General features: G+C 43.1%; 1 protein-coding gene across 1 annotated transcript in view; it reads left to right on the top strand.

Moving 5' to 3' along the window:
* pstpip2 (proline-serine-threonine phosphatase interacting protein 2) overlaps nucleotides 1-27364 on the top strand; it is a 144118-nt gene that overhangs the window by 31251 nt on the left and 85503 nt on the right. Inside the window, exon 2 of the mRNA XM_073042290.1 lies at nucleotides 11830-11930. Within this exon, the coding sequence (XP_072898391.1) occupies nucleotides 11830-11930 (101 nt within the window). The remainder of the gene's footprint in view (nucleotides 1-11829; nucleotides 11931-27364) is intronic.

Raw genomic sequence — 27364 nt, 5'->3', positions numbered from 1 at the left:
TTGGCTCATCATGTCTGCTCCACCATTCGATCATGGCTGATTTATTATCCCTCTCAACCCTATTCTCCTACCTGCTTGCTGTAATTTTTGACAGCCTTACTAATCGAGAAACTAACGATCTCTGCTTTAAATATACTCAACGGCTTGGTCCCCACAGCTGTCTGAGACAAAGAATTCAACAGATTCACCACCCTGTGGCTAAAGAAATTCCTCCTCATCTCTGTTCTAAAGCAGTGGTCCCCAACCCCCGGGCCGCGAAGTGTGCAGGGGAGCAGCAGTAGCCGACGTGCACTCAGCGCATTTTTAAGAAAAAAGCCGAAATAAACAAGCTAATTAATTAGGTGCCGCCCGGCACATAAATGTCAGCCACGTTTACGTGCCGGGCGACACCTAATTAATTAGTTTGTTTATTTTGGCTTTTTCTTAAAGATGTGCTGGGTGCATCCCGGCTACCGCTGCTCCCCTGCATGTTTTGTGGATCGGTAACAATCCACGGCCCGGAGGTTGGGGACCACTGTTCCAAAGGGACATACTTGTATTATTCTGAAGTGAGCCCTCTAGTCCTAGACTCCCCCACAATAGGAATTCATTTCCACACTATCTAGACCTTATTGGATAGCTTTCAATGAGATTTGCCCCCTTCATTCCTCTAAACTCCCTCACCAAAGTCATGAGCAGGCCTTTGTCCTTACTTACACTGTAGAAATAAGTTCCATTGGAAATCCAGTGATTTGACTTGAATGTTGTCCAACTGACTGTACTTAGCTCTAAATCGTTCTTTACACGGAATGTATTTTTAAAATGCTTCCAGTGGATTGAAGGACAACAGGGGCAAATGTCCAACTTGGGGCTGGGAATCTTGTCTTTGAACCCATCTGTGCTGGCATCTATGCCCCACACAAGTCTCCAGTTCCTATCCTATTTTGCATCATGTCTTTCTATTCCTCTTTCTGTCATGTAAGCACCAAACTTCCTTTGTTTAAATGAATAACAAGTTTTCTCAATCATATCCCATCCCAGCACATCCTGTGCTCTAATTTCCTTAGGTAATTTATTTAAAAATGTTTGTCTTGTGTCCTCTGTTCTGGACTCTCCCGAATCTGGATGTTTTCCTCCAATTCTTTGTAACCACTGATATTCAAAGTACATTTATTATCAAAGAATGTATAAGTTATACTCCTTGAGATTTGTCTGCTTACAGGCAGTCACAAATCAGGAAACACAAAGAACCCAATTTTAAAAAAAGGCCAAAACCACTGTGTAGAGAAAAGGGGAAAAGAGTGAAATCATGCAAACAGTAGAAATGAGTGACAACTTTCCGAAGCAGATTGAGTCCTTGGATCCACTCCCTGGAGCAGCCCAAGCCCTGGTTTCAGTACCACAGCAGCTAGAGCAGAGATCTTTGAATTCTTTGTAACCACTGATATTCATGGAATTTTAATTTTCCATCGTATGTTGGTCTTTTAAAATAAACATGCCTTTTCCATGCTGTAATTTCTTTACCCAGTGTGGTTGTTTGTTGCCTGATTTTAGATGCCCTGTTATTTATAATAAGTCAGGTGATTAAGTGTGTTGTTTGAAGTTTCTCTAGAACTTAAAAAATATAAAATGCATAACATCTGCTATGTTCCCCTTGTGTACCCATTTCACAATCACTTCTTGAAGAATGTATTTTCTGTTTAGTTTTATATCCTGTAATGCTGGTAAATGACTACTGTTTTTAGATTTTAAAAAAACATGTTAAGCAGGATTCAGCATTGGACAGACAAAGCAACACACACACACAAAATGCTGGAGGAACTCAGCAGGTCAGGTAACGTGTATGAGAATGAATAGACAGTCGACATATTGGGCCAAGACCCTTCTTCAGGACTGGAAAGGAAGGAGGGAGAAACCGGAATAAAAAGGAGGGAGGGGAAGGGACGAAGGATAGCAAGAAGATATTGGGAGAAGACAAGTGGGTAGGAAAGACTGGAGAGGAAGGAATCTGATGGGAGAGAAGAAAGGGAAAGAGGAGGAGACCCTGAGAGACGTGATAGGCAGGTGAGAATGGGTAAGAGGCTAGCGTGGGGAATCAAAAAAGAGCTGAGGGGGGGGGAAATGCTTTTTTTAAAAAAACCAGAAGCAGAAATTAATATTCATGCCATCAGGTTGGAGGCTACCCAGATGGAAAATAAGGTGTTGTTCCTCCACCCTGAGGGTGGCCTCACCATGGACTGGCATGTTGGAACAGGAATAGGAATCGTAATTGAAAGTTCTGCTTTTGGTGGGTGGGACGGAAGTGCTCGACGAAGCGATCCCCAGGTTTACGACGGGTCTCACCAATGCTGAGGAATTACATTGGGAGCACTGGGCACCATGGACCGCCCTAGCAGGTTTGCAGATGAAGAGTTGCCTCATCTGGAAGCTCTGTTTGAGGCCCTGACTGGAGGTGAGGAAGGAGGTGAATGGACAGGTGTATTACTGTGGCTGCACCTGCCCATTCCTCCGCCTCCCTCACTTCCGTGTTTTGATAAAATGTTGAACAGAACTTGTGTGTTTGTGAAACGCAGATGTACTGTAACAGTGTACCACTGTTTTCCCAATTGTCCTTCCTTTCATTTGATCATATTGGAGTGATTTTGCACCTGATCGCGAGCCACATGTTGGACTTGCCCTGAGTTAGGAAAGAATCTGAGAAGCAGGATCTCTGTAATTTCCAGTGGCAGGCAGAGAGGATGGAAAATGGTGTGGATGAACGTGTGGTGAGAATAAATGGTGCAGTGTTGCTGCATTGAGGTTTGTGGGGCAGCACTCCTGCGAGAGGGTGGGTTGTACCTCAGTGGACGAGATTAGCGGTGGCATGGTCGCGAAGGGGTGAGTGCAGTCACTTTACACCAACAGTGAGGCAGTTAGCTCAAGTGATCACCGATTAGGGTTCGGTTCCTGCCGCTCTCCGTAAGGAGTTTGTACTTTCACTCCGTGACCGTGTGGGATCGCTCCCACAGTCTAAAGCCACGTGGTTAGGATTAGGGTTAGTAAATATGGTGCCAGAAGCATGTCAACGCTTGTGGGCTGTCCCCAGCTGATTAGTTTTGAAGTGAACGATGCATGTGACGGATTCAGCTGATCTTTATCCTGGCAGGAGGCTTGGTGTGGCTGCAGAGTAAGTTTAAACCAATTCAGACAGCACAGCTGGTAGAGGTGCTCCCTCTCATCCCAGGCAACCTGATTCCAACCTCGAGTGACTCGTCTATGGGGCTTGCATCCTCTCCCTGTGGATGCAGGTTTACTCCAGTGGGTTGATAGGTTAATTGCCCCTAGTGTGTAGGTGAGTGGCAGTCTTTGGAGAGAGTTGATGGGTAAGTGGGAAAATAAGAGGGCTAGGGTAGGGTAAGATTAGCGTAAAAACGGGTGCTTGATGCCCTGACGAAGGGTCTCGGCCCGAAACGTCGACAGCGCTTCTCCCTATCGATGCTGCCTGGCCTGCTGTGTTCCACCACCATTTTGTGTGTGTTGTTGTTTGAATTTCCAGCATCTGCAGATTTCCTCGTGTTTGCTGCTTGATGGCCGGTGTCGATTCAACAGGCAGAAGGGTGTTCCTATACCGTTCGTCTCCATAATTCTAGTCAAAGTAAATTTTTATCAAAGTCACCATATACAACCTCGTGATTCATTTTCTTGCAGGCATTCACAAAGATAAAGAAATACAACAGAAAGATAAAGAAAAGCAACACATAAACAACCAATGCGCAAAAAAAAAAAATCAAATTGTGCAAATAGAAAAAATACTGAGAATGTGAGTTGTAGAGTCCTTGAAAGTGAATCCGGAGGTGTGGAATCAGTTCAGAGTTTTGGACAGTGAAGTTATCCGTGCCGCTTCAGGAGCCTGTTGGTTGTAGGGTAATAACTGCTTCTGAACCTGGTGGTGTCGGATCTAAGGCTCCTGTACTCCCTGTTGATGACAGCAGCGAGGAGGGAGCAAGGCCTGGATGGTGGGGGTCACTGATGTAAATGTGCTCAGTGGTGGGGAGGGCTTTGCCTGTGATGGACTGGGAGGTGTCTGCATCCACCACTTTCTGAAGACTTTGCTGTTTCTTGGCATTGGTGTTTCTATACCAATAACCCCAAATCAGCCAATCAATGGGCTTGGGAAGTAGTGCTGATGAGAGAAAAGGTAAACAAAGTAGAAATTAATATATCTGGCAACTTTAAGCAGAATTAGTCTAAAAGCAAGTGCGAAGAGGTTTCAGAGGTTTGCAAACTAAGTGGGAGAGCTGGAAGTGAAAATGGCTGTGTAAGGGTTAGGGTTTGGGTTTCGATACTGAGACAATGAAGATATAAAAAATAGCTGAGCTGTATACTCACTATTCCTGCATGCAGCTTACTTACTAATCATTATGCCGCTGGTGTTCAGGGCAGCAATGAAGCTCCTCCAACTCTGTTGGTGTTCAGGGCTTCTTTCATCATGTCAGTAGCTTCCTCTCGGTTTTCACTACTGTCAATCATACAAGTCCCAAGTGGAGACTCAGGAACACTCAGATGTGGAAGGATTCTTCATTGCTGTTTCCGTAACAAATTTGTTTTAGCAGTCAGGGTTGTTGGCACTGAGCTGAACCCCTGAAACTGGAGGACCGATGCTCCACTCTTGCTATGGCCTCTTACCCTTTGACCTGTTTGGCATGGGTGACCTTACCAAGAGCCCAAAGCATAAGGCCCTGACTCCAGCTGACATAGTTCTCTGGGTCATGGCAAGGTTGTGGTCCTCTTGGAGGGGATACAAGCTGTTCAGTAAATAAAGAGAAAGAAGGGGTGTCACTAGTTGTTAACCTAAAGGCTGTCAACTAGTGGGAAAAATATCCAGGAACAGACCTGTACAGAAACATGACCCTAATATAAAAAAGCAGAGTGGAGGGAATTTTCCCCCCCTAGAATATTTAAAACCCTACAAGGAAAGATGAATTGGTGAACTCAGTTCAGGCTAAATGAAGCAAGAATTAGTGAGGGCCATTTAGGGGACATTGATTGTGGTATTATAACTTTTAGAGTAGAAATGGGAGTGAAAATAGACCACTCCAAATAGTCAAATAGAGAAGGGCCATTTCCATTGGGGTAAGAAAATACCTTCTCTGGGCACACTGGAACCCAAACCTGGCAGAAAAATACTCTAACTGAACAGTGGAAGGCTTTAAAGGTTGAGATGGTTTGTGAATAGGTTAAATTTTAATAAGACTTATCACCGGCGTATGTCATGAAATCTGGTAACTTTTTGGCAGCGATACAATGCAATACATGATAAATAAATATAGAGGAAAAAATCCTGAATTACTGTAAGTATATTTAAGTCTATTAAATAGTTACCGTAAGTTAAAATAAGTAGTGCAGGATTACAGAAATAAAAAAGTAGTGAGGTAGTGTTCATGGGTTCAATGTCTGTTTAGAAATTGGACATTGGTTTAGATGCTCTATCACTAGCAAGAAAAGGAGATTTAATTAAAGTCAAAGTCGGTGGATGCTGTGCATGTGTAAAATAGAGAGAGAGAGAAGAGGGGAGGAAGAGAGATGAAATTGAGTGTAAGTGGCTGTCCCTGAAGTCATCGGCCAGTCCAGATGGAGTGCATCTTGGTGCCTGGTGGAAACTAGAGTGGAGTTACTGACCATAACCTTCTAAATATCTGTAGATCCAGTGTTAAGATATGTCTTAAAAATGGATGTAAGGATAAACCAAGCAACTGCTGGCTAATCAGTCTAATTTCAGCGGTGGGGAAACTTTTAGATAAAACGAGAAAATAGTTATCACCTAAGTTAGTATGGATACACTGAGAGAGCTGGCTAGTCAGAATTATACAACCCAGATAAAAGCTTCACTCATCCTTATTAACAATGGTGTCAAACAGGTATAGTCTCATTTGTCTGTGTGTGACCCAAGTCCTGACTCGTTAAAGGCAAATTCAGTTTAATTAGTTTCATAACTTTTTTTTTAAATGAGGGGGATGTGGTGGATATGATGCATGGACAGACTCCCAAAATGGCATTGTTAAAATGCTAACCAGTAGCCTGTTATCAAGATCGAATCTGATTGATAAAAAGAATGTTAAAAATGTTTAAGTGACAGGAATAGCGTCAGAGTGAACAGTTTTTGTTCAGACAAAAGCGAAGTCTCCAGTAGTCTCTCCCAGGGATTGGTTGCATTGTGTTTTTTAATTGTCAAGAAGGTAGTAATAGAATTCAAGTGGAAGTATTTAGAGTTGTGAAATGAACAAAAGTGTCAGATGAAATTCAACACAGAGGAATGTTGTGTTATGAATTGGGAAGAGGCAATTTAAACCAGAGTGCGCAATTCTAGCAGGGTAGAGAAACAGAGAGATCTGGGTTACATGTGCAAAATGATTAAGACAAAAAGCAATGGGTATATTTTTTTTTAAATGACTTCTAGTTTACTGCCGTAGTGCAAGACAGTTGATTTGCACTGTGTTTGACCAAAGACCTCAGACTGGTCTCCCTGCACACTTAACAGCTCAGCTTGCTGTTCAACACATATGTTCTAACCTCCTTCAGAGCTGTGTTTCTGGTTGGCCAGCTGCCCACCTTTAAACCTGTAGCAGCCAATCTGTCACCAGTAGAGTGAGTAGATCAGATAAACACAGAAAGCAGCTAAGACTATAAGATATAGGAGCAGAATTAGGCCATTTTGCCAATTGAGTCTGCTCCACCAATTCATCATGGCTGATCCATTTCCCTCTCAGCCCCAATCTCCTGCCTTCTCCCCATATCCCTTCATGTCCTGATTAATTGGAATCTATCAACCTTTGCCTTAAATATACCCAGTAATGGCCTCTGCAGCTGCCCGTGGCAACAAATTCCACAGATTCACAGTACAGGCCCAGAACCATTAAACACTGCTTGTATGACAAGCCTTTCAATCCCAGAATCATTTTTGTGAACCTCCTTTGAACTTTCTCCAATGTCAACACATCCTTTTTTAGATAAGGGGCCCAAAACTACTCTCAATACTTTAAGGTGAGGCCTCACCAATGCCTTATAAAGCCTCAGCATTATATCCTTACTTTTATATTCTCGTCCCCTCAAAATGAATGCTAACATCACATTATCCTTCCTCACCAGACTCAACCTGCAAATTCAGCTTTAGAGAATCCTGCAGGAGGACTCCCAAGTCCCTTAGCACCTCGGATTTTTGAGTTTTCTCTCCTTTTAGAAAATAATCTACCCTTTTATTTCTTCTACCAAGGTACATGACCATACACTTCCTGACACTGTAATCAGCCTGCCTCTTTGCCCATTCTCCTATTTTGTTAGAAACAAGAAAAAATCTGCAGATGCTGGAAATCCAAGCAACACTGTCAGAATGCTGGGCCGAAACATCGACTGTACAGCCATAGATGCTGCCTGGCCTGCTGAGTTCCTCCTTCATTTTGTGTGTGTTGCTCCTATTTTGTTTAAGTCTTTCTGTAGCCTCTGTGTGCTCAAAACTACCTGCCCCTCCACCTACAGTGGCATGCAAAAGTTTGGGCACCCCTGGTCAAAATTTCTGTTACTGTCATTAGTTAAGTGAGTAGAAGATGAACTGATCTCCAAAAGTCATCAAGTTAAAGATGAAAACATTCTTTTCAACATTTTAAGCAAGATTAGTGTATTATTTTTGTTTTGTACCATTCCAGAGTGAGAAGAAGGGAAAGGAGCACCATGCAAAAGTTTGGGCACCCCAAGAGATTTGAGCTCTCAGATAACTCTTACCAAGGTCTCAGACCTTAATTAGCTTGTTAGGGCTATGGCTTGTTCACAGTCATCGTTAGGAAAGGCCAGGTGATGCAAATTTCAAAGCTTTATAAATACCCTGACTCCTCAAACCTTGTCTCAACAATCAGCAGCCATGGGCTCCTCTAAGCAGCTGCCTAACACTCTGAAAATTAAAATAAATGATGCCCACAAAGCAGAAGGCTATAAGAAGATAGCAAAGCATTTTCAGGTAGCCATTTCCTCAGTTCGTAATGTAATTAAGAAATGGCATTTAACAGGAACGGTGGAGGTCAAGTTGAGGTCTGGAAGACCAAGAAAACTTTCCGAGAGAACTGCTCGTAGGATTGCTAGAAAGGCAAATCAAAACCCCCATTTGACTGCAAAAGACCTTCAGGAAGATTTAGCAGACTCTGGAGTGGTGGTGCACTGTTCTACTGTGCAGCGACACCTGCGCAAAATCAGAAGAAAACCTTTCCTGTGTCCTCACCACAAAATTCAGTGTCAGAAGTTTACAAAGGAAGATCTAAACAAGCCTGATGCATTTTGGAAACAAGTCCTGTGGACTGATGAAGTTAAAATAGAACTTTTTGGCCGCAATGAGGAAAGGTATGTTTGGAGAAAAAAGGGTGCAGAATTTCATAAAAAGAAAACCTCTCCAATTGTTAAGCACGGGGGTGGATCAATCATGCTTTGGGCTTGTGTTGCAGCCAGTTGCATGGGGAACATTTCACTGGTAAAGGGAAGAATGAATTCAATTAAATACCAGCAAATTCTAGAAGCAAACATCACACTGTCTGTAAAGAAGCTGAAGATGAAAAGAGGATGGCTTCTACAACAGGATAATGAACCTAAACACACCTCAAAATCCACAATGGACTACCTCAAGAGGCACAAGCTGTAGGTTTTGCCATGGCCCTCACAATCCCCCGACCTAAACATCCTGGAGAATCTATGGATAGATCTCAAAAGAGCAGTGTATGCAAAACGGCCCAAGAATCTCGCAGAACTAGAAACCTTTTGCGAGGAAGAATGGGCAAAAATCCCCCAAACAGGAACTGAAAGACTCTTAGCTGGCTACAAAAAGCGTTTACAAGCTGTGATACTTGCTAAAGGGGGTGTTACTAGGTACTGACTATACAGGGTGCCCAAACTTTTGCTTCGGGCCATTTTCCTTTTTTGTTATTTTGAAACTGTAAAAGATAGAAATAAAAAAGTAATCTTGCTTAAAATATTAAAGAAATGTGAGATCTTTAACTTTATGCCTTTTGGAAATCAAGTCATCTTTTACTTGCTTAGCTATTCAAAGTAACAGAAATTTTGACGAGGGGTGCCCAAACTTTTGCATGCCACTGTAACTCTGTATCATCCCGCAAACTTGGCCACAAAGCCATCAATTCCGCCATCCAAATCATTGACATATAACTTAAAAGGAAGTAGTCCCAGCACAAACCCCTGTGGAAAACCAGTAGTAACTGGCAGCCAGCCAGAAAAGGCTCCCTTTATTCCTACTCTTTGTCCTCAGCCAATGATCTATCCATGCTAGTATCTTTCCTGTAATACCATGGGCTGTAAACTTGTTAAGCAGCCTTATGTGGAGCACCTTGTCAAAGGCCTTCTGAAAATCCAAGTACACAACATCCACAGATTCTCTTTTGTTTAACCTGTTTGTTATCTCTTCAAAGAATTCCAACAGACGTGTCAGGCAAGATTTTCTTTTAAGGTAACCATGCTGCCTGTAGCCTGTGTTATCATGTGGCCCCAAGTACCTTGAAACCACATTGTTAGCAACGACTCCAACATCTTCCCAACCACTGAGGTCAGACTAACTGGCCAGTAGTTTCCTTTCTTCTGCCTTTCTCCCTTCTTGAAAAAGTGGTGAGACATTTGTAATTTTCCAGTCCTTTGGAACCATGCCTGAATCCATTGATACTTGAAAGATTATTTCTAATGCCTCCACAATCTCATCAGAACCCTGAGGTGTGGACTATCTGGTCCAGATGACCCGTCTACCTTCAGAACTTGCAGCTTCCCAAGCACCTTCTACCTTGTATGACAACTTCACACACTTCTGTCCCCTGACACACTGCTAGTGTCTTCCACAGTGAAGACTGATGCAAAATACGAGGGGTGATTGATAAGTTTGTGGCCTAAGGTAGGGGGAGTCGATTTTAGAAAACCTAGCACATTTATTTTTCAACATAGTCCCCTCCTACATTTACACACTTAGTCCAGCGGTCGTGGAGCATACGGATCTTGGTTCTCCAGAAAGTGTCCACAGCAGGGGTGATTGATAAGTTTGTGGCCTAAGGTAGAAGGAGATGAGTTATACAGCTCTCGTTACATGTACATGCAGTTCAACTCTTTGAGTGATTATGCAGAAAGTTTGAAGTTAATAACTCATCTCCTTCTACCTTCGGCCACAAACTTATAAATCACCCCTGCTGTGGACCACTTCTGGAGGTCCAAGAAGCCAATTTCTACAAAGAAGGGGTCTGTATGCTCCATGACCGCTGAACTAAGTGTGTAAATGTAGGAGGGGACTATGTTGAAAAATAAATGTGCTAGGTTTTCTAAAATTGACTCCTACCTTAGGCCACAAACTTATCAATCACCCCTCGTACTTAATCTGTTCGTCCACCATTTCCTTGACCTGCATTTCTACCTCTCCATAGTTTTCCAGTGGACCAATATTCACTTTTGCCTCTCTTATACACTTTTTGTATCTGAAGAAACTTTTGGTATCCTCTTTAATATTATTGGCTAGCTTGCCTTCATATTCCACCTTCTTCTTTATGACTTTTTAGTTGCTTTTTGTTGGTTTTTAAAAGCTTCCTAATTCTCTAATTTCCCAGTAATATTTGCTCTATTATATGCCCTTTCTTTTGGCTTTTATGTTGGCTTTGATTTCCCTTATCGCCAGGGTTGCATCATCTTGCCTTGAGAATAATACTCCTTCTTTGAGATGTATCTATGCTTTCAGAATTGCTCCCAGAAATTCCAGCCAGTGCTGCTCCATTGTCATCCCTGCTAGTGTTCCCTTCCAATTTATTTTGGCCAGCTGTTTTCTCATGCCTCTATTTCCCTTTACCCTACTGCAATACTGATACATCTGACTTCAGCTTCTCCTTCTCAAATTGCAGGGTGAATTGTACCGTAGTATGATCACTGGCTCCTAAGGGTTCCTATACCTTAGACCCGCTAATGAATTCTGGTAACACTCAATCCAGAATTGCCTCTCTCCTCCAGAGCTCAAACATAAGCTGTTCTAAGCAGCCATCTTGAGGGCATTCTATGTATTCCCCCTCTTGGTATCCAGCGCCAACCTGATTTTCCCAATCTACCTCCATATAGAAATCCCCCATAACTATTGTAGCATTGCCCTTTTGACATGCGTTTTTTATCTTCCATTGTGATTGTATCCCGTAGCTTGGCTACTGTTTGGAGGCCTGTTATATAAATCCCATCAGGGTCGTTTTACCCTTGCGGTTTCTTAGTTCTACTCACAACGATTCTACATCTTCCAAACCTATTTCACCTCTTTCTAATGATTTGATTTTTTTTTAAGAACAGAGGCACCCCACGGAAGAGATCCTGATGATCCAGAAATTTAATGCTCTGGTCCCTGCACCAGTTCCTCAGCCCACGTTTGTCTGCCGAGCCACCGTACTCTCACCCTCACTGACAGGCATCTGTTCAGAGATTGCTACTTTGGGGATCCTGCTTTTCAGCTTGCTACCTTGCTCCCTAAAATCTCTCTTCAGGACCTCCTCACCTTTCCCAACTACGTCTTTAGTGCCAATATGTACCATGATTTCTGGCTGCTCCCCCTCCCCCTTTAGAATGCCACGGGCCCTGGCACCGGGAAGGCAACATGTACCGTCTAGGTGTCTCTAAGCAACGTGTTTGATCACGACACTGGGATCACTGATGTGTGATGGCCGTACAGCTGTAACATAAAGGGAATGATAGTTTGGGGGAAGGATTACAATTTGATTGTTTCAGTAGCTTTGGAAATAAATTTATCTTTAAAATGCAATCCCTTGTAAAGAGCTTTCTCCCCGTTCCAATTGTGCATTTCTCTTCTGCTTCCAGAGTACGGACATAACCAGCACGGTTGGCTATGACAATCTGATCCAGCACATGAACGATGGGCGGAAAACCTGCAAGGAGTTGGAGGATTTCATCAAACAGAGGTGGGACTTGATTGAGACTTGTCTTCGTATATTTGTGTTGTGGGTTTGAGGACACTTAATAAAGGAGCAGGGAGTACGGAGGAGTGGGAAAAGGAAGAATGTAATAGTGAGTTGCCTGCTTGCTTGTGCCTGACTCTCACTAGCATTTATCTCAACAGGCACCTTCAGTGGTGGCTATGACTTGGTTGAGGCCCTTATTAATCAATGTCACACGATATTCATAAATTGCTAATGACTTTTCAGCAGTGGTAAAACCTGTTGAGAGGAAACTCTGCTGCAGTATGACACCAGTGTGTGTATGACTAGACATTATCATCGTGACTCTGGAGTGGAATTTGAAGATCTTGTCATGCCAGTCAGCAGTGTTCCTTACTTCTGAATGACACCAGCATCTTAAGATTTACATACAATGAAGGAAGAAAAGCTTAGAAACCTGAGAAACTCTGCAGATGCTGGCAATCCAAACACACACACACACACACACACACACACACACACACACACACACACACACACACACACACACACACACACACACACACACACACACACACACACACACACACACACACACACACACACACACACACACACACACACTCACTCTCACACTCTCACTCTCTCACTCTCTCACACACACAGTTTCTGCTGAGTTGGGTCTTTATTTCAGTGAACGATCTCTGGAGGAACTCAGCAGGCCAGAGAGCATCTATTTGGTGGGATGGGTGGGGGAAGGGGTCCTGGTACAGGGTTTCAACCCAAAATGTCGACAGTTCCTTTTCCATCCTTAGAATGTTGTCTGACCTGTTGAGTTCCCCCCATAGACTGTTACTCCAGATTCCAGAATTGGCAAGTCCCTCGTTTTTCAGTTCTTATTTTTTTAACATTTTTCAGGGGATCAACAATTACTGCTCGTCCCTTGTTGTCCTTGTTCTCAATGGCGTGAGTGGCCATTTCCAAGGGTGGGGTTGAAAAAGATAGAGAATGGCAACAGGCCTTTTGGCCCATTGAGTCTGTGCTGCCCAGTTACACACCTGTGACGAATTAATCTACTCATCCGTACGTCTTTGGACAGTGCGAGAAATATGGAGTACCTGAAGGAACCCCATGCGGTCACGGGGAGAACTCCTTACAGACAACAGCAGGAATTGAACACTGATCACTAACTGCTACACTACGATGCTAATCCCATCGTTGTTTGGAATTTCTTAAAGGCCCGGAATGGGTAAGATTGACAAATTCCCTTCCACGAAGGGCAATAGTAAACCATAGAATATTACAGCACAGAAACAGGCCTTTTGGCCCTTCTTGGCTGTGCCGAACCATTTTTCTGCCTCGTCCCACTGACCTGCACCTGGACCATATCCCTCCATACCCCTCTCATCCATGTACCTGTCCAAGTTTTTCTTAAATGTTAAAAGTGAGCCCGCATTTACCACTTCATCTGGCAGCTCATTCCACACTCCCACCACTCTCTGTGTGAAGAAGCCCATGTTCCTTTAAAAAATTTTCCCCCTTCACCCTTAACCCATGTCCTCTGGTTTTTTTCTCCCCTAGCCTCAGTGGAAAAAGCCTGCTTGCATTCACTCTATCTATACCCTCATAATTTTATATACCTCTATCAAATCTCCCCTCATTCTTCTACGCTCCAGGGAATAAAGTACCATTTAGCTTTTCATGACAACAATGAACAAGGAGCTCGGCGGGTCAGTGGGGGCTGTCATTTCATTTTCCTGACACAGAGGTGAAATGCTGTTGTTAAAATCTGTCCACTTAACTAGTTATGATTCACAATACCCACTGCTACATTATTTCAGTATCACTTGTTAAGATAAGGCCCACACCATTTCTGCCATGTTGTAATGTGGTCACCTATGGGACTTGTTTCAACATTTGATGAGTCTGGGTTTTCGCTAGCCATCTTTCTGAATAATCTTGCTGTCCCGGGGGTGGGAGGGCTAGCTAATGAAGCCATTCCATAATTGATGAGCATCAAATCAAAGTAAAGAGGTAATGCTAAACCTTAACACATCCTTGTCAAGGTTACCTCTGGAATGTTACTTCAACTGTATTATGGGGAGGGTGTTAGAGGATTGAGGAAGTTACAAACGATCTGTCAAAATAAAGCGAGAATGAAAGTTAATATAAGGGAGAGTTTCACTTTTTACTACAATAAATAATCTTGTGGGGATTTTGAAGAAATTTGTAAAATGAAAGAAAACATAGAAACTTAAAACAGGTGCAGGAGTAGGCCATTCGGCCCTTCAAGCCTGCACCGCCATTCAGTACGATCATGGCTGATCATCCAACTCAGAACCCTGTACCTGCTTTCTCTCCATACCCCCTGATCCCTTTAGCCAAAAGGGCCATATCTAATTTCCTCTTAAATATAGCCAATGAACCGGCCTCAACTGTTTCCTGTGGCAGAGAATTCCACAGATTCACCACTCTCTGTGTGAAGAAGTTTTTCCTCAACTCGCTCTTAAAAGGCTTCCCCTTTATCCTTAAACTGTGACCCCTCGTTCTGGACTTACGATCTGAATACGATTGTCATTTACAAGGAAACTAAATTAGGCTGGTGAGTGAGAAGCTTGTCAGATATGGTTTGCTTTTCTTTGTTATTTGTGTTTTGTTTCCATTGGGTTGTGGGTGTTACTGATATGAGCAGCAGTTCTTATCCCTTGAGAAGGTGGTGGTGATCTGCTCTTCTGAATCACTGCTGGTCTCCTCTGGTCAAGGTGCTGCCATAATGTTGGCTAGGGAATACCAGGACTTAGCCTAGTAAAGATGAAGGAGCAGAGACTCATTTCCAATTCAGAACATTATGCAGCATTCTGACTGTCTGCATCACCGGCTGGTATGGGGGAGGGGTGGGTGGGGTCTATTGTACAGGGTCAAAGTAAGCTACAGAGAGTTCTGAACTTAGTCAGCTCCATCATGGGTACTAGCTTCCATAATATCCAAGACATCTTCAAGGAGCAGTGCCTCAGGAAAGCAGCTTCCATCGTCAAGGACTCCCACCACCCAGGACATGCCCTCTTCTCATTGTTACCTGTCAGGAAGGAGGTACAGAAGCCTGAAATCCCACGTTCAACAATTCAGCAACAGCTTCTTCCCCTCTGCAATCCAATTTCTAAATGGACATTGAACACTAACCCACTACTTTCTTTTAAATTTCTGTTTTTGTACTACTTATCCTAATTCAATTATTTAATATGTGTGTATATCGATTTACTGAATTTCAGATTTTCTATATTTATCATGTATTGCATTGTACTGCTTCTGCAAAGTTAACAAATATCATGACATATGTCAATGATATTGAACCTGATTCTGATTATTGGGGAGAACAAGCAGGTGTATCATGAACCTGCTGCAGGTGCCCTTAGAGCAGAATTTCCAACCTGTGGTCCACGTGCCCCTTGCTTTACCGGTTTTGGTCCATGGCATATAAAAGATTGGGAACTGCTGGTTTAGAGGATGCAGACACTGGAGGTGCTGCTGAAGTTGCCAGGGCCTGTAACTGCACTGCATTTCGCTACTGTGCAACGTTGGCAGAGGAGAGGCAGGTTTAGACTAACACACTCAAAATGCTGGAGGGACTCAGCAGGTCAGGCTGCAACTATGAAGAAGAGTTCACAGTCGGCATTTCAGGCCGGGACCCTTCACCAGCACTGGAAAGGAAAGGGGGAGGGGAGAAAGGAGAACAAAATAAAAGATGATAGGTGAAACCAGGTGGGTGGAAAAAGTACCATCTTTGAGGGCTTTCTCAGCATGGAGGGGCAGTACCTTGTATTCCTTCTAGGTGGCCTCCAACCTGATGGCATGAACTTGTATTTCTCCTTCCAGTATTTTTTTTTTCCCTTTTCTCCTTCTCTTCCCTCTTCTTCTAGTCCCTATTCTGGCCTCTTACCTCTTTTTCCTCACCTTCCCATCACTTCCCCTGGTGCCCCTCCTCCTTCCCTTTCTCCTATGGTCCACTCTCCTCTCCTGTCAGAATCCCTCTCCTTCAGCCCTTTACCTTTCTCACCCAATTGGCTTCACCCATCACCTTCTAGCTTGGCCCCCTTCCCATCTCCCCACCTTTTCATTCTGGTGTCTTCCCCATTCCCTTCCAGTCCTGAAGTAGGGTCTTTGACCGAAACATCAACTCTTTACTCATTTCCCCACCTGCTGAGTTCCTCCAGCATTTCGTATGTGTTGATTTGGATTTCCAGCATCTGCGGAATCCCTTGTATTTGTGGAGTGTTTAGAGTTGTGGACGGGGTACTGAACAAGTAGGTTCTGTTACTCTGGCTGGTGCCAGAGTTGTTAGAGCTGCCCTTACTGAGGCAAATAAAGAATACTCCATTTGTGTCCTGTTGGTGGTGGATTTGACTCTTGTAAATGGTGGAAAGGATTTCGGGTGCCTGGAAGTAACACCCTCAGTGAAGTATGCCCGCCCCCCGACTTGCTTTTGTAATCACAGTCTCTTAAGCGGCTGATTTAATTGTTTCAGGTTGTGACTGGACCTCAGGATGTTGAAGGTGGGGGGCTTGTCATGGCAAAGCTCTTGAACATCAGAGTTGGTTAAACCATCTCTTTTTGAATGGTTTATCATGATGTGAGGCCAACTCTACTCGTCACTTATCTAACTCTACTTGTCACTTATCTAACTCTACTTGTCACTTATTGTCACAGACTGCTTCGTTTTCCGAGGAGTTGCAAATGGAATATCTCCACTCCTGACCATGTGATGGAAATGCTGCATAATAGCACATGTGAACAGTAATTTGTCACTTTGCTGACTAGGCAGTAATTAACCAGACTGGCTTTGTCCTGCTTTTTGTGAATAGGACATAACCTAAGCACTTCACGTTACTGGGTTGATGCAGTACTGAAATAGCATAGTCAGTGATACAGCTGGCTCTGGAATGCACGTGTTCAGTATTACAGCTAGGATGTCGTTAACTTCCAAAGATGTGCTCTCAGCTGTTTTTTTTCACAAAGAGTTGGTTAAAGACTGATGTCAGTGGTGGTAAATTCTTAGGCTAACATAGTTGGATCGTCCACTTTGCACCTTTACTTAAGCAAATGCTTCCACATTGCATGAGAAATGAAAATCCTAGGAGAAAGCTAACTGGTGTTTGGAACCCATTCATCCATTTACTGAGATCCAGTCCTGGCCTCAACGCTACTTTTCTGCACTCTCCGAATGCCATTGAATCTTTTGTATTTCAAATATCTGTTAATTCCATCTTGAGTATATTCAACCATTCACACACTCTCTGGAGTAGAGAATTCTAAAGATTCATTATCCTCAGAGAGAGGAAAAATCCTCCTCAACACCACCTCAACTGATGACATAGAACATAGAATAGTACAGCACATTACAGGCCCTTCGGCCCACAATGTTGTGCCGACCCTCAAGCCCTGCCTCCCATATAACCCCCCCCACCTCAAATTTTAGCTTGAGCTCGCAGTATCTCTTGTCAGTTCCTCTCAGAATCTTGTAAAGATTGATTAAGTTTCCCTCTCAGTTTTCTAAGCTCCAATGAATATTGGCCCAACCAGCTCAACTTTCTTCAAATGGTATCTCAGGAATCAACCTAGTGAACCTTCTCAACAGTGCCTCCAATGCAAGGATGTTCTTCCTTAAACATGGAATTCAAAGATGCAGTATTGCAGATATGATGCGTAAGAACTTCCCTGCTTTGATACTCCGTGTCTATTCCAGTAAAGGCCAAGGTTCAATTAGCCTTCCTAATTATTTGTCACAACTCATGATTACATTTTGCATTCCATGATCCTCAACTCCAGACTCCCTTTGCACCACAACATTTTTTGTCACACTTCAATTTAAATAATTTTCTTTCTCACTCTTTGTTCCAAAGTGGATGATCTTGTATTTTGCTACATTGTGCACCATCTACCATCTTCTTGCCTATTCACTACGCTTATGTCTTTGCAGATTCCTTGTTCTTCTTAAAACTTGCTAGCCCCCTCCCATCTTTGCAGCTTTGAAATATGCTGTCATGGACAAAGTGTGGTCTGTAAGAAATGGGAACAGCAAAACAGGGCCCCTGCCTCTGCTATGGGGGGGGGGGGGGGAATGGTCATCACAGAACTGGCCTTGGGTAAACCTCACTTTCAAGCCGATTTTTAAACCTACTAGAATCCAAAAGTCTTTCATCATGGGATTATAGTATTTGCAGTGACCCCAGAAGTGGTGAATTCTGAAAATTTGTGACCCTCATAAGATCTTTTAAGAGACTCTTAGATAGGTGCTTGGTGCTTAGAAAAGGGGAGGGCTATGCAGAAGGGAAATTCTAGGCAGTTTCTAGAGTAGGTTACATGGTCGGCACAACATTGAGGGCCGAAGGGCCTGTAATATGCTGTAGGTTTCTATGTTCTATGTTCATCCCTCCAGAGCTCTGTGTTAAATAGATTATCCTGAAAGAGGTGTCACCCTCTCAGCAACTGTCTCATTCCAGGAAGGTCACATCATTCTCTCTGACCTCCAGTGATTATAGATCCAATGTGCCCAGTTGATCATTTAAAAGCCACTCCCTCCACCTCAGGAAGCAAACTTGTGAGCCTTCTCTGAACTGCCTCCAGTGCAAATTCATTCCTGGTGCTCCAGGGCCAGTGCCCTTCTTCACATAGCTGCCCAGAGCACACAGTTTTGATGCATAGGAACAGGGTTTTGAAACCAGTAGCCTCAGCAATCTTCAAGTGGCTTCTGCAGTTGCTCAGAAGAAGGTAATTCCCCTTTCCTTACACTTAGTACATCGAAGGAGGAAGTGTCAGTTCTGCAGTGTTCAACAGCAAGTGCTGCCTTCACACTTCTCTCCAGGTCTCCCGTCACTCCAGCTTGCACAATCGGGTCTCGTATTCCATTGACGCTATGTTAAAGTTCTTCCTCTTACTGCTGCAGGACTTTTATTGCTGCTGAGACCAAGCAGGAGATGATTTTTTTTTGTGTGTGAGTGAGACATCTGTCTACCTGTCTTGGCACAAACAAGAATCAATGCTGCTAGTGAAGTGGGGAGGGACAGAGCACTTCAAAGTCCAGCTAGAGTGAAATTAAATGCAGAAGAGGAAGTTTTCTGTTTTGATTCCCTGCAAAGTTGTGAATATACTGCTATCATGGGGTTAAGTGTGATGGTGAAACACTTTTTGAGGGGTCATGAGTTGCTTTCTGACTGCTGAAGGGGAAATCTGCCGTCTGACTGAAATGAAAACCCAGTAAAAGCTGCAACTGAAAGTCACAAACAAGAGAAAATCTTCAGATGCTGGAAGTCCAAAGCAACACACACACACACACACACACAATGCTGGGGGAACTCAGCGGGCCAGGCAGCATCTGTGGAAGAGAGTAGAGTGGATGCTTCAGGCTGAGACCCTGCTGGGGTCTCTGCCCAAAACATCCACTGTACTCTTTTCCATAGATGCTGTATGGCGTGCTGAGTTCCCCCAGCACTGTGTGTGTGTGTGTGTGTGTTAACTGAAAGTCACAACAGCCTTGAGACTTGATAGACTTGATAACTCATTTGTTTTTGGGAAGTGAAAATGTTTCTTATAGTAACAAGACAGTGGCTATATTTCATTAGGAGTTTGAGGCGATTTGGTATGTCACCAAAGACGCTCTCCAAATTTCTACAGACGTACAGTGGAGAGCATTCTAACTGGCTACACCTCTGTCTGGTGCGTGTGAGGGGTGGGCAAGGGGCGCGGGGCTACTGCACAGGATCAAAGTGAGCTGCAGCGAATGGTAAAGTTAGTCAACTCCCTCATGGGCATTAGCCTCCGTAGTATCCAAGACATCTTCATCAAGCAGTAACCCAAAAAGGCAGCATCCATCACTAAGGACCCCATCACCCAGGACATGCCCTCTTGTTACTATCAGGAAGAAGGTACAGAAGCCTGAAGGCACAACTCAGCGATTCAGGAACAGCTTCTTCTCCTCTGCCATCCGATTTCTGAATGGACACTGAACCCATGAACACTACCTCAGTAGTTTTTGATTTTTTTGTTTTGCAGTATTTATTTAATTTAACAAAACACATATATATGTACTTTAATTCAGTTTTCTTTTTTCTCCTGCTACGTATTGCATCATACTGCTGCCACAAAGTTAACAAATTTCACGACATGTGTGAGTGGTATTAAACCTGATTCTGAGAAATTATAATAGATGATAGTAATCCAGTCATTACAATCCATTTCACTCTTATAACAATATCCCAAAATCAGGAGATTTCTTGTGTTATTTTATCCCAAGATTTATATGTTTATAAGTATTACATATAATAATGTTTTAAACGTCGTATTTTCACCTTTTAATGAACATTGATGCCTACTGCTTTTAGAACATGGACCAAAAATGCATAAGATAGCGTATATACATTGTACTGTATGTCCATAAAGTGACACTAGGCAGAGGAGTGTCTGTACATAAGGTGACTCTGACAGGAAATGATAAAGTAGTGGTGGTAGGGGGGAGGTGGAGGGGTGGGTTAGTGCTTGGAAGTGATGATCAGCCTACTTGGAGAAAGTAACTGTTTTTTGAGTCTGGTGGACCTGGCGTGGATGCTATGTAGCCTCCTCCCTGATGGGAGTGGGACGAACAGTCCATGAACGGTCCCACCTATCCTGCTTATGATGATGCTGGCCCTTTTCCGGCAACTTTCTGTATACATGTCCTCAATGGCGGGTAGGATGGTGCGGTGAAGCGTTGGGCAGTTCTGACAACCCGTTACAGAGCATCCTGCCCGTGATGCAGCACGTCAGGATGCTCTCTACCGCACATCTGTAGAAGGCTGTGAATATTATTTCTGCAAAGTCTGGCTCTCTTCAGCCTCCTTGGAAAGTAGAGGTGCTGGTGAGCTTTCCTGATTGTGTAGGACGTGTTCTGGGACCGTGAGAGTTTGTGTGAGATGAGGACTCCCAGGAGTGTGAAACTGTGTGCATGGATGTAAAGAGGGATGTGAGTGGTGCAGGCTGTCCTGAAGTTGATAATCATTTCCTTTGCCTTGTTGACGCTGAGGAAGATACAGTACATTCGGAGCATTTAAGGAGCTTAGAGAGGCACAGAGGCAATTGGTGATAGGGTTTTTATTTAGAGGTACAATTGGAACAGGCCCTTCCAGCCCAGCAAGCTGCACCATGCAGCAACCCACCTGTTTAACCCTAGCCCAATCACAGGACAACTTATAGTGGCTGAGGAACCTACTAGCAGGTGTGTCTTTGGAACGTGGGAGGAAACTGGAGCAGCCCAAAGGAAACTGACGCAAACACGGGGAGGACGTAGAAACTCCTTACGGACTGCGTCAGGTTTGAGCTTGAAACTCCAAAGCACTGAGCACTGTGCTAAGCTAACTCTGTGCTGCCATGGTTATGTGGGAGGGAAGGGTTAGATTGATTTTAGTGTAGGTTGAAAGGTCAGCACTACGTCGTGGGCTGAAGGGCCTGTACTGTGCTGTAATGTTCTCTGTTTTGAGTCAATGCCTGTTTGTCTACTAAGTATGCCCATCAAAATAATCAGTAATTTCATCTGTTGCCAAGAAAAAGACATTTTTTGCAACATATTTCCCAAAAAGTGCCATATTTGAGATTTGATACAACGCTCTGGATATTTGCTAAACTCAAGCAGACTTTTGAAGTTTGGACCTTCAGGATCTAGCCATATTTTTGCTATTCATTGACCTGCAGCCTTTCACAAAATCTTGGCGAAGGGAAGGCCAGACTGTCTTGGCAATCAGCGAAGTAATTTTGTATCCTGCTTCTGTGAAGCTTTCAAATTCTGCAGCTTAATGGGAGTTAATTTGCTGAGCTGAGAGCTGTTCTTTAAGGTCTGACTGGCTTTTTAAGTCATGATGCCTATTCCAGTTGATTTCATTTTCTCTTGCAAATTAAATCTATTCAATCCACTATCTTCAGTAGATCATTGTGTGCTTGCTATCAACTGTGACTCCTTCAACACTGGTGCTTGTGTCCTCTCAGAATTTGATGTGATTCATACATTCCGTGAAGCGCTCAAACCTACTCCAATAGAGAGGTTTTGAATGCTCCCCAGGCCCATGAGGAGATGTCACTAGGACCTTGTGGAATCACTGTGCTGCATAGTTTACTGCATTAGAGCCACCTGCTGTTTTTATTGAAATACAGTTCCTTTCTCCTGTCAAGTTCACAAAGAAAGGTTAAGAACGAGGACTCTCTGGACTCCTTGAGGAAGATGGACTGAAATAAAGCGACTGTGGTAATTTGCTAAACCAGATCTAAAAACGGGGTCTGTTGCAACCAGATTATTTTCTTAGCAAACTGTTTTTGATGACATTCTTTCATAAATCTAAACGTTACTATCCTTAATAAATTCAACGTGCGCCCTAAACTAGAATGATTATTCAACTTACTTACCTAATTCTTTTTATGTTGGATGTGAGCATTCCTCGTAGCACTTATTGTCCAATTGCCCTTAAAGGAGGTAGTGAGCCACTTTCTTTTTTTAAAATTTTTTAAAATTAGTTTTTTAATACATTTTCTACATCGCTACAGATTAAAAAAAACCCAGATCGAAATGAAGAACATTAATACAGTGCAAAAATAAACATACAGTAATAATATAATACAAAGGAAGATAATTGAGAAAGCACCCAAATTGAAGATATGTAAAATTAGTATCCTCCCCAAACCCCGCAACAAAAAAGAACTCCAGACCAACCACAACACAATCTAGAGAGTATACATCAGGACATTCAAACCCCCAAAACTGTAAATACACTTAGCAACAGAAGATATTAATGCCTACTACCAACAAAAAAAGGAGCTGAAAGCAAGGGACCGAAAAAAAAACCTTAGTTAAGAGGAAGGTTATGAAAGTACTCAATAAAAGGTCCCCAGACCCTATGGAACTTTGTATCCGAATTAAGAACTGAATAATGAATTTTTTCAAGGTCTAAGCAGGACATAATATCATTAAGCCATTGGGCATGCGTGGGCGGGGCAACATCCCTCCATCTAAGGAGGATTAAATGTCTAGCCAGGAGAGAAGCAAAAGATAATATTCGACACTTAGTCGAACTCAGACGTAAATCTGTGTCACCCAAAAAACCGAACAAAGCAATTAAAGGGTTAGGTTCTGTGAGCCAGTTTCTTGTACCCTTGTGGTGAAGGTAATTCTCACTGTGTTGGGGTGCAGAGGTCCAGGATTTAGACCCTGCAATGATTTGGTGTTCCTATATGCCTGCTGCTCTGTTCTTCCTGGAGGTAGAAGTGCAGACTTGGGGGCGGGGAGGTGGTGTATCTTGCTATAAACTTCAAAGTCCAAAGTAAATAAATTAACAAAGTGCATATGCAGTGTGTCACCACATACTATGCTGAGATTCATTTTCTTGCCGACATTTACAGGAAATGCAATAGAGTTTATGAAAAGCTATACCTAGCGAAGTCTGACAAACATCCATTGTGCAAAGCAGGTCAAATCATAATTTAAAAAAATTAAATCATACCGAGAACATCATTTAGGAAGTCAGTTCAGTATTGAAATGAGTGAAGTTATCCACAGTGGTTTAGGAGCCTGATGGTTGAAGGGTAGTACCTGTTCCTGAACCTGGTGGTGTGGGACCTCCTGATTCTGAACCTCCTTCCCAATAGTAATAGTAAGAAGAGAGCTTTGCCTGGATGGTGGGCATCCTTGATGATGGAACTTGGTGAGTAACTGCAGCGTACTTTTTGGGGTTTTGGGTAGATGGAGCTCGTCAGCTTGGGAAGGCAGTCCATCTAAGAGAGGGAAAACACTGATTTCAAACCTCCGCCGCCTTGTGGCCATACCCACTCATGGGAAAGGCTTCGGGAGTAAACCCTGAAGACAAATCCGAAGCTGGAGTCACTAAGGCAGTCCGATGTTGTCTTCAACCTCGTTCTGGCAACTCCTGCGACGTCACTGGTGCCAAGATGTATCGGCCCTTACCCTTCCCTTGGACAACATTGGTGTCATGGAGAGGGGAGACTTGCTGTGTGGGCAACAGCTGCTGTTCCATACAACCTTGCCCAGGCCTGCACCCTGAAGAAGACTTTCCAGGCTCAGATCCATGGTCTCGCAAGACTAACAGATGCCGTATTTTTGGGGTGCTACAAACTATTGCAACCAAGTACCTTCTAGTGGAGGGCATGAGTACTTAGGGTGGGGTGTCTTTGTCATAGGTGACAATGAATTTCTTGTGTATTATTAAAGTTGCAGTCATCCAGGCAAGCTGATACTATGCTATCGCACTCCTAGTCTTTCCTGTGTGGAGGAAAGATTCTAAAACTCCTAATCATGGTAAAAAGGCAAAAGAATGTCAGGGAGTGAATCAGTTGCTTTTAGATAGTCAGCCTGGATACACTGTAGCTGCCCTTTCATTTAGTGCCCTTTCTGCTTCGAGAGCCTCCATCAGTTGTTGTTCAACATGGAGGAGTACTGATCCATCAGCTCACTGAGCACTGTAGATGGTAATTTGACTGGGCACCATGGGATTCAATGTCAAGGACCCACAGCCTTGCATTTCTCTGTACTGCTACTTCTGGTGGTTTGCTTGGGCAGGATATAAAGAGGAGTCTGGCATATTGACTGTACAGTATGATTCTGTGAGGATGTCCAGAACATGCTGTCGCTTGAAAAGATTGTGGACTGATCTCCCAGTTTAGACACCAATCACTAGGTGTCAGGGAGTTGTAACCATGTCTAAATTTGGTCAATGCCAAGTGGTCCTTTATTTTGTTTGGATGTGAGGATTGGGATACAGCTGAGTGGCTTGCTAAGCTCTTCCAGGGGTTGGCTGAAAGTAAACAACATTACAGCATTTTATAATGTTAATATTTCAGCAACAAGTCCGTAATTCAATGTTATGGTTCCAACCTAGAAAGTTGCAGCCTAGAATATTCTAACAGCCTAAGTAGACTTGGTCAATTTGTGTGTTTGACCTTGTGGTTTTTCATCTCAGTTATGTTAAAAGTGTGGAGTTACAGACCTTGACATCAATAATGCTCCTCTCTAATGCTTCCTTGGTTCCAGAGCCAAATCTTCAACACTGCAAATTTAACTCTACTGACAATCGGAAAGCTAAATGGAGTTCACAAGAGGTATAATTAAACCTCTTGTGACAGATTCAAGGCAGAAGCCTTTTGGCTTATGGTTATTTGTTGCCTCTGGATAAATGTTCCATGCCTCCAAAACCTAAATCAGTAACTTAAGCAATGTTCTGCAGCATCTGACCTGTGTCCTGTGGTGGGACCATAAATGGAGTACTATGTACAGTATTAATCTGCATATTAAGGGATGGATATAAATGTGCTGGAAGCAATTCAGAGAAGAGCTACTAGTACTAGCTGCCAGCGGCAGTGTTGGAGGTGGAAATGATAGCCTCTTTTAAGAGACACATGGATGGATACATGGAGCTTAGAAAAATAGAGGGCTATGGGCAAGCCTAGGTAGTTCTAAGGTAAGGACATGTTCAGCACAGCTTTGTGGGCCAAAGGGCCTCCTGTATTGTGCTATAGGTTTTCTATGTTTCTATGTTTAACCCAACCCTAACTTCAGTGCATGGGCAGGGTATGTTATAAGGAAAGTTTTGGTAAGCTTAGGCATGGATCTGTTGAACTTGGAAAAGAGAAAGGAGGACCTGACAGGATTGGCATGGAATGGACGTTTCCTCTTGTGGGAGAAACTAGAACTAGAGGCCTCAATTTTAACATAAGAGGTTACTCATTTAAGGTGGAAATGAAGTGACTTATTTTTCACTGAAACTCTTCTGGAACATTCTTAAAAAGTATCATGAAAGTAGAGTCTTGGAGTATTTTTAAGATATATACTTGATTAACAAAGAGTGAAAGGTTACAGAAGTAGGCAGGAATGCAGAGTCAAGGTTAGGATTAGATCGTCATGGCCTTGTGAAGGGGCAGGGCAGGTTGCGGTGGCAAGCAGCCTAGTTCTGCTCCAAGTTAGTTTGCTGGTGATAACAATATTAGAGTTGGTAGGAAAAGACTGCCTCCATGGAAACACAGAGAGCCACCAGAATCAGGTTTATTCTCATCACTGCCTATGTCATGAAATTTGTTGTTGTGAATTAGCAGGGTAAAATATAAATAAATAATGTAAAAAGAGTAAAATAGTGAGGTAGTGTTCATGAATTCGTGGACCATTCTGAAATCTGATGCAGAGGGATGAAGAGCTTCCTAAAATGTTGAGTGTGTATTTTCAGGCTCCTGTACCTCCTGCCTAGTGATAATATGAAAAGAGGGCATGTTCTGGATGGTGAGGGATCTTCAAGATGATGCCACCTTCTTGAAGTATTTATTGCTTTTTGAAGATGTCTTCAGTGGTGGGAGGCTAGTGGCTACGATGGAGCTGGCGGAGTTTTCTGCAGCTTTTTCTGGTCCTGTGCATTGTTGCTTCCGTACTTGACGGTGATGCTAGTCTTTCAGAATGCTCTCCAGGGTACATCTGTAGAAATTTTCCGGAGTCTTTGGATCCCTTCAAACTCCTAATGAAATGTAGGTGCTGGCATGCCTTCTTTGTAATTACATCAATCTGTTGCGCCAAGGATAGATCTTCAGAGATGTTGAAACCAAAGAACTTGAAACTGCTCACCCTTCGCTGAGAACTGTTGTGTGTTCTCCCAGTTTCCACCTTCATGAAGTCCACAGTCAGTTCCTTGGTCTAACTGATGTGTGCAAGTTGGTTGTTGCAACAAGTTGATCTATCACATTCCTGTATGCCTGAAATTTTTACACTTGACTGGAGTTGGCAGACCTGCTTTGTATACACATGATAATATTGCTCCCAGAGCCAATCCTACTAAAGATGATTATTTATTACTTTTGCAATTTCTGTTCCAAAGAAAATTTGTTCTCCATTAGCTTCTGCACTGAGGGTGACCAAGCTTTTAGATAATGGGCTACATGGCGGGGCAGAGGAAAATGGAAATGTACAGGAGGGTGGAATTGGAAACTCACAGATCAGAGTTTTGCAAGGTTAGAGGAGGCAGCAGGGAGTGAGGAGAATAACTCCAGGCAAGCATTTTGTTGTGAGGATGGGAAGTTGCAGTTAAAAGGGCAAGGTGTTTTTCATTGGCTGATTCAATGATACTGTATTTATTTTTGTTCATCAATACATTTGAAAAATTAATTAATCTTTTTTTTCAAAATCTCGGTTGATGACCCTTTTTTTTTTAGCCCCCTACTGTCAGGAGTCTGCATCCATGAAGGAGACTTGTAGCAAGAAAGTGCTCATCAGAGCCACTTGAGATTTTCACCTCTTGCTGCATGGTTGCAATTCCCAGTTGTAAGTGCAAGCAGTCCTGGTGGAATCCAAGAATGGAATTAGTTTTTTTTTGTATTTCTTTGCAATATATTTGTAATTTTGGAACAGTGGTCGTCAGGTTCTGTTTATTTTTAGCATTCTCTGCATTCTTGAC

This window comes from Hemitrygon akajei, chromosome 4, assembly GCF_048418815.1.
Source record: "Hemitrygon akajei chromosome 4, sHemAka1.3, whole genome shotgun sequence".
In the NCBI taxonomy this organism is placed as follows: Eukaryota; Metazoa; Chordata; class Chondrichthyes; order Myliobatiformes; family Dasyatidae; genus Hemitrygon; species Hemitrygon akajei.
This window is presented reverse-complemented; position numbering and strand designations above follow the sequence as displayed.